This window comes from Salmo salar, chromosome ssa17 (assembly GCF_905237065.1).
Source record: "Salmo salar chromosome ssa17, Ssal_v3.1, whole genome shotgun sequence".
In the NCBI taxonomy this organism is placed as follows: Eukaryota; Metazoa; Chordata; class Actinopteri; order Salmoniformes; family Salmonidae; genus Salmo; species Salmo salar.
This window is the reverse complement of record NC_059458.1, coordinates 32,501,095-32,509,133: the sequence shown is the minus strand read 5'-3', so window position 1 is coordinate 32,509,133 and position 8,039 is coordinate 32,501,095. Positions and strand designations below refer to the sequence as shown.

Here is an 8,039-nt window from a genome sequence, read left to right as displayed (position 1 = left end):
AGACAACTTTAGCATTTTAGCTAATTAGCCGCTTTGCAGCTACATACTACTTTTTAGGTACTTTGCAACTACTTAGCATGCTAGCTAACCCTTCCCCTAACCCTTTAATCTAACTCCTAACCTTAACTCCTAACCTAATGTAGCATATCATACTAAAGCAGTTGAGTGTGATATATCATACTAAAGCAGTTGAGTGTGATATATCATACTAAAGCAGTCGAGTGTGATATATCATACTAAAGCAGTCGAGTGTGATATATCATACTAAAGCAGTCGAGTGTGATATATCATACTAAAGCAGTCGAGTGTGATATATCATACTAAAGCAGTCGAGTGTGATATATCATACTAAAGCAGTTGAGTGTGATATATCATACTAAAGCAGTTGAGTGTGATATATCATACTAAAGCAGTTGAGTGTGATATAGCATACTAAAGCAGTTGAGTGTGATATAGCATACTAAAGCAGTCGAGTGTGATATAGCATACTAAAGCAGTCGAGTGTGATATATCATACTAAAGCAGTCAAGTGTGATATATCATACTAAAGCAGTCGAGTGTGATATAGCATACTAAAGCAGTTGAGTGTGATATATCATACTAAAGCAGTTGAGTGTGATATATCATACTAAAGCAGTTGAGTGTGATATATCATACTAAAGCAGTTGAGTGTGATATAGCATACTAAAGCAGTTGAGTGTGATATATCATACTAAAGCAGTTGAGTGTGATATAGCATACTAAAGCAGTTGAGTGTGATATAGCATACTAAAGCAGTTGAGTGTGATATAGCATACTAAAGCAGTTGAGTGTGATATATCATACTAAAGCAGTTGAGTGTGATATATCATACTAAAGCAGTTGAGTGTGATATATCATACTAAAGCAGTTGAGTGTGATATAGCATTCTAAAGCAGTTGAGTGTGATATGTCATACTAAAGCAGTTGAGTGTGATATATCATACTAAACGGGTCAAAGGATACTGGTGCGATCAAGACGTAGGATACGTCCTACAATTTGTATTATATTACGACCGCTATTATGTTGTTAAGCCAATGTAATGTAATCTAATGTAAAGTAACATATCATACTAAATGGAGTGGCATGGATACGTTTGCTCTGAGACCAGGTTTCAGCGGTCTACACCATGAGGCGAGAGCCAGGGATGTAGTGAGACTCTTTCCAGATGTTTGTCTCTCCACAGTTCTCTGTTTTCCTCTTGCACTGGTAACAGCGGCGGTACTGCTCACACTGGTCAATCAGCAGACTGCTCCCAGACCTGTCAAAGACATCAGATATCAACCTCAGAATGTGGTAAATCAATCAGCAGACTGCTCCCAGACCTGTCAGAGACATCAGAGATCAACCTCAGAATGTGGTCAATCAGCAGACTGCTCCCAGACCTGTCAAAGACATCAGAGATCAACCTCAGAATGTGGTCAATCAATCAGCAGACTGCTCCCAGACCTGTCAGAGACATCAGAGATCAACCTCAGAATGTGGTCAATCAGCAGACTGCTCCCAGACCTGTCAAAGACATCAGAGATCAACCTCAGAATGTGGTCAATCAATCAGCAGACTGCTCCCAGACCTGTCAGAAACATCAGAGATCAACGTCAGAATGTGGTCAATCAGCAGACTGCTCCCAGACCTGTCAGAGACATCAGAGATCAACCTCAGAATGTGGTCAATCAATCAGCAGACTGCTCCCAGACCTGTCAAACACATCAGAGATCAACCTCAGAATGTGGTCAATCAATGAGCAGACTGCTCCCAGACCTGTCAAAGACATCAGAGATCAACCTCAGAATGTGGTCAATCAATCAGCAGACTGCTCCCAGACCTGTCAGAGACATCAGAGATCAACCTCAGAATGTGGTCAATCAGCAGACTGCTCCCAGACCTGTCAGAGACATCAGAGATCAACCTCAGAATGTGGTCAATCAATCAGCAGACTGCTCCCAGACCTGTCAAAGACATCAGAGATCAACCTCAGAATGTGGTCAATCAATCAGCAGACTGCTCCCAGACCTGTCAGAGACATCAGAGATCAACCTCAGAATGTGGTCAATCAGCAGACTGCTCCCAGACCTGTCAGAGACATCAGAGATCAACCTCAGAATGTGGTCAATCAATCAGCAGACTGCTCCCAGACCTGTCAAAGACATCAGAGATCATCCTCAGAATGTGGTCAATCAATCAGCAGACTGCTCCCAGACCTGTCAAAGACATCAGAGATCAACCTCAGAATGTGGTCAATCAATCAGCAGACTGCTCCCAGACCTGTCAGAGACATCAGAGATCAACCTCAGAATGTGGTCAATCAGCAGACTGCTCCCAGACCTGTCAGAGACATCAGAGATCAACCTCAGAATGTGGTCAATCAATCAGCAGACTGCTCCCAGACCTGTCAGAGACATCAGAGATCAACCTCAGAATGTGGTCAATCAATCAGCAGACTGCTCCCAGACCTGTCAAAGACATCAGAGATCAACCTCAGAATGTGGTCAATCAATCAGCAGACTGCTCCCAGACCTGTCAAAGACATCAGAGATCAACCTCAGAATGTGGTCAATCAGCAGACTGCTCCCAGACCTGTCAAAGACATCAGAGATCAACCTCAGAATGTGGTCAATCAGCAGACTGCTCCCAGACCTGTCAGAGACATCAGAGATCAACCTCAGAATGTGGTCAATCAATCAGCAGACTGCTCCCAGACCTGTCAAAGACATCAGAGATCAACCTCAGAATGTGGTCAATCAATCAGCAGACTGCTCCCAGACCTGTCAAAGACATCAGAGATCAACCTCAGAATGTGGTCAATCAATCAGCAGACTGCTCCCAGACCTGTCAGAGACATCAGAGATCAACCTCAGAATGTGGTCAATCAGTCAGCAGACTGCTCCCAGACCTGTCAGAGACATCAGAGATCAACCTCAGAATGTGGTCAATCAATCAGCAGACTGCTCCCAGACCTGTCAAAGACATCAGAGATCAACCTCAGAATGTGGTCAATCAATCAGCAGACTGCTCCCAGACCTGTCAAAGACATCAGAGATCAACCTCAGAATGTGGTCAATCAATCAGCAGACTGCTCCCAGACCTGTCAAAGACATCAGAGATCAACCTCAGAATGTGGTCAATCAATCAGCAGACTGCTCCCAGACCTGTCAGAGACATCAGAGATCAACCTCAGAATGTGGTCAATCAGCAGACTGCTCCCAGACCTGTCAGAGACATCAGAGATCAACCTCAGAATGTGGTCAATCAATCAGCAGACTGCTCCCAGACCTGTCAAAGACATCAGAGATCAACCTCAGAATGTGGTCAATCAATCAGCAGACTGCTCCCAGACCTGTCAAATACATCAGAGATCAACCTCAGAATGTGGTCAATCAATCAGCAGACTGCTCCCAGACCTGTCAAAGACATCAGAGATCAACCTCAGAATGTGGTCAATCAGCAGACTGCTCCCAGACCTGTCAGAGACATCAGAGATCAACCTCAGAATGTGGTCAATCAATCAGCAGACTGCTCCCAGACCTGTCAAAGACATCAGAGATCAACCTCAGAATGTGGTCAATCAATCAGCAGACTGCTCCCAGACCTGTCAGAAACATCAGAGATCAACGTCAGAATGTGGTCAATCAGCAGACTGCTCCCAGACCTGTCAGAGACATCAGAGATCAACCTCAGAATGTGGTCAATCAATCAGCAGACTGCTCCCAGACCTGTCAGAGACATCAGAGATCAACCTCAGAATGTGGTCAATCAACCAGCAGACTGCTCCCAGACCTGTCAGAGACATCAGAGATCAACGTCAGAAGGTGGTCAATCAACCAGCAGACTGCTCCCAGACCTGTCAGAGACATCAGAGATCAATGTCAGAATGGGATGGTACAGATAGCAGACGTCAACTATCATGATAGTGATCGACTCATTCAGCCGGTCCCAAATCACTACTTTTTATCCTTCTTGACCCTAACCCCCAATGCTAGCATGTCTGAAGGGTCTGGATAGGTATAAACAGTGTAGTAGTGGATCTGAAGGATCTGGATAGGTATAAACAGTGTAGTGGTGGATCTGAAGGGTCTGGATAGGTATAAACAGTGTAGTGGTGGATCTGAAGGGTCTGGATAGGTATAAACAGTGTAGTGGTGGATCTGAAGGGTCTGGATAGGTGTAAACAGTGTAGTGGGGGATCTGAAGGGTCTGGATAGGTATAAACAGTGTAGTGGTGTATCTGAAGGGTCTGGATAGGTATAAACAGTGTCGTGGGGGATCTGAAGGGTTTGGATAGGTATAAACAGTGTAGTGGGAAAGCTTCCATCATATTGTGTCCATCTTACAGATCTGTAAACATAGAAGGGTTAGGGCCAATCCAGGTTGTGATTTGAGTACATTACCTGATGAATTCCTTCTCCTCTCTGTCTCGGTGGCGTTTCAGGTCGGCGCTGCGTCTCCAGGTCTCCTCCAACGAGGCCCGCAGGTTACGCAGCTTCTCAAAGCGGTTGATGTGGTCGTTTATCAGTCTGCCAGGAGAGAGTGAGATGAAATATAGAAACAGAACATATAGACAAGACATCTCATTTAAAATGGCCTTTAACTTTTAACCTTGAACCGTTCCACAAACCAATTTTTTCTGCATTCTCATTGTATTTACTCATTTTCTGAATTTCAAGTGGAGAATTTCACCCTCCCCACACCCCCGTCTCTCCATGACTCCCTCTCTCTCCCTTTCCCCCACCTCTCTCCCCCCCACTCACTCCTTCCTGTTCCTGTTGAGCATCTCTCTCTCGTTCTTCTGTTTGGTGCTGCGGTTAAGGAGCAGCTCTTTTCTCTTGTTATTAGCCGTGGTCAGCTGTTCCTGGTAGACCTTCTCCGCCCGCTGCCTCTGCTCTGACAGCCCAGCAGGGGTGCAGTCCAGCTGGCCAAACACAGGGCCGTCTGAGTCGGGCAGGCGCGCTGGGAGGCCCAAGCCCTGGTACTTCACCTGGTAGATACGTTAGTTAAATAACATCCATTAGATTTGTGGAGCATCAAGATCATCAAATGACTTATCTACTCAATCTGGGTGAAGATTACAATCACAGAGGAGCTCACAACTACTGGAAACTCATCTGTATCTATAAGTACTGGAATCTCTCAACTATGACTTCCTGTTCTCGGTTAAAGAAGAGCCATTTGATTGGCAGAGCATGAAGATCACCAGTGTGCTGGGATTGTTTTCTACTCAACCTGGACTAGTCATAGACACCACAGAGGAGCTGGACTACTGTTCAACCTGGACTAGACATAGACACCACAGAGGAGCTGGACTACTGTTCAACCTGGACTAGACATAGACACCACAGAGGAGCTGGACTACTGTTCAACCTGGACTAGACATAGACACCACAGAGGAGCTGGACTACTGTTCAACCTGGACTAGACATAGACACCACAGAGGAGCTGGACTACTGTTCAACCTGGACTAGTCATAGACACCACAGAGGAGCTGGACTACTGTTCAACCTGGACTAGACATAGACACCACAGAGGAGCTGGACTACTGTTCAACCTGGACTAGTCATAGACACCACAGAGGAGCTCGACTACTGTTCAACCTGGACTAGACATAGACACCACAGAGGAGCTGGACTACTGTTCAACCTGGACTAGACATAGACACCACAGAGGAGCTGGACTACTGTTCAACCTGGACTAGTCATAGACACCACAGAGGAGCTGGACTACTGTTCAACCTGGACTAGTCATAGACACCACAGAGGAGCTGGACTACTGTTCAACCTGGACTAGTCATAGACACCACAGAGGAGCTGGACTACTGTTCAACCTGGACTAGACATAGACACCACAGAGGAGCTGGACTACTGTTCAACCTGGACTAGTCATAGACACCACAGAGGAGCTGGACTACTGTTCAACCTGGACTAGTCATAGACACCACAGAGGAGCTGGACTACTGTTCAACCTGGACTAGTCATAGACAGCACAGAGGAGCTGGACTACTGTTCAACCTGGACTAGACATAGACACCACAGAGGAGCTGGACTACTGTGCAATTCCCTCATCTACTGCATTTCCTTCCTCAACTGCCTTCTTTATGTACTTCAAGTCTAGCTCAACTGTCCTTCTTTACCATGCATTTTACCTCCTCTTCCTCCCCCATTTCTCCTTCCTCTTTCCTTCCCTCTCTATCCCTTCCCTTCTTTATCTTAAACCTCTCCATCTGTTTCCCCCTCTCCTCTCCTCTCCTCTCCTCTCCTCTCCTCTCCTCTCCTCTCCTCTCCTCTCCTCTCCTCTCCTCTCCTCTCCTCTCCTCTCCTCTCCTCTCCTCTCCTCTCCTCTCCTCTCCTCTCCATAGAGACTTGTCTATATTATGTTTCCTGCCTGCTCTGAGTCATCTCCTGGTGCTGTCTGTCCCTGGATGGGCGGGAACATCACTCTCCTATCTCCCTTGGCTTTCTGCGGCTTGCCCTTTCCTGTTTCCACCTGTACAACAAGACAGTAAGTCAGGTAAACATCAATCTGTAGTGGTCCCCTCTGCCTTGCTCAGCCTTAACCTGTGCAGCACACCTGGGAGTTCAGTTATTCAATCCACAGCCTTGTAATCAACATAATAAATATCCCTCCACTTCAACCTGCACTTGTGTAACACATGGTGGGAGGCATGTCTTTGGTAGGTATGGTCTGGTAGGTATGGTCTGGTAGGTATGATCAGGTAGGTATGGCCTGGTAGGTATGATCAGGTAGGTATGGCCTGGTAGGTATGATCAGGTAGGTATGGCCTGGTAGGTCTGGCCTCATTGGTAGGGTCTGGTAGGTATGGCCTGGTAGGTATGATCAGGTAGGTATGGCCTGGTAGGTATGGCCTGGTCTGGTAGGTATGGTCTGGTAGGTTTGGTCTGGTCTGGTAGGTATGGTCTGGTCTGGTAGGTAGGGTCTGGTAGGTCTGGTAGGTATGGTAGGTAGGGTCTGGTAGGTAGGGTCTGGTAGGTATGGTCTGGTAGGTCTGGTCTGGTAGGTATGGCCTGGTAGGTAGGGTTTGGTAGGTCTGGCCCGGTAGGTAGGTTCTGGTAGGTATGGTCCGGTAGGTAGGGTCCGGTAGGTATGGTCTGGTAGGTAGGGTGCGGTAGGTAGAGTCCGGTAGGTAGGGTCTGGTAGGTAGGGTCCGGTAGATATACTATATAATATATGGTATAGTATGGTCTGGTAGGTATGGCCTGGTAGGTATGATCAGGTAGGTATGGCCTGGTAGGTATGGCCTGGTCTGGTAGGTATGGTCTGGTAGGTTTGGTCTGGTCTGGTAGGTATGGTCTGGTAGGTAGGGTCTGGTAGGTCTGGTAGGTCTGGTCTGGTAGGTATGGTAGGTAGGGTCTGGTAGGTAGGGTCCGGTAGGTATACTATATAATATATGGTAGGTATGGTCTGGTAGGTATGGCCTGGTAGGTATGATCAGGTAGGTATGGCCTGGTAGGTATGGCCTGGTCTGGTAGGTATGGTCTAGTAGGTTTGGTCTGGTCTGGTAGGTATGGTCTGGTAGGTAGGGTCTGGTAGGTCTGGTAGGTCTGGTCTGGTAGGTATGGTAGGTAGGGTCTGGTAGGTAGGGTCTGGTAGGTATGGTCTGGTAGGTCTGGTCTGGTAGGTCTGGCCTGGCCTAGGTAGGGTTTGGTAGGTCTGGCCTGGTACGTTTGGTAGGTAGGGTCTGGTAGGTCTGGCCTGGTACGTTTGGTAGGTATGGTCTGGTAGGTATGGCCTGGTAGGTATGGTAGGTCTGGTCTGGTAGGTATGGCCTGGTAGGTTTGGTAGTTATGGTCTGGTAGGTATGGTCTGGTAGGTCTGGCCTGGTAGGTAGGGTCTGGTAGGTCTGGTCTGGTAGGTCTGGTCTGGTAGGTAGGGTCTGGCCTGCTAGGTAGGGTTTGGTAGATCTGGCCTGGTACATTTGGTAGGTATGGTCTGGTAGGTATGGCCTGGTACGTTTGGTAGGTAGGGTCTGGTAGCTCTGGCCTGGTACATTTAGTAGGTATGGACTGGT

General features: G+C 47.2%; 1 protein-coding gene across 1 annotated transcript in view; it reads right to left on the bottom strand.

Moving 5' to 3' along the window:
• Positions 1–300: 300 nt before the first annotated feature.
• LOC106595002 (coiled-coil domain-containing protein 81) overlaps positions 301–8,039 on the bottom strand; it is a 29,683-nt gene continuing 21,944 nt past the window's right edge. The window contains exons 12-14 of the mRNA XM_045699487.1: positions 4,768–4,994; positions 4,408–4,533; positions 301–1,280 (exon numbers count right to left, since the gene is read on the bottom strand). Of these exons, the coding sequence (XP_045555443.1) occupies positions 1,142–1,280; positions 4,408–4,533; positions 4,768–4,994 (492 nt within the window). The 3' untranslated portion in view covers positions 301–1,141. The remainder of the gene's footprint in view (positions 1,281–4,407; positions 4,534–4,767; positions 4,995–8,039) is intronic.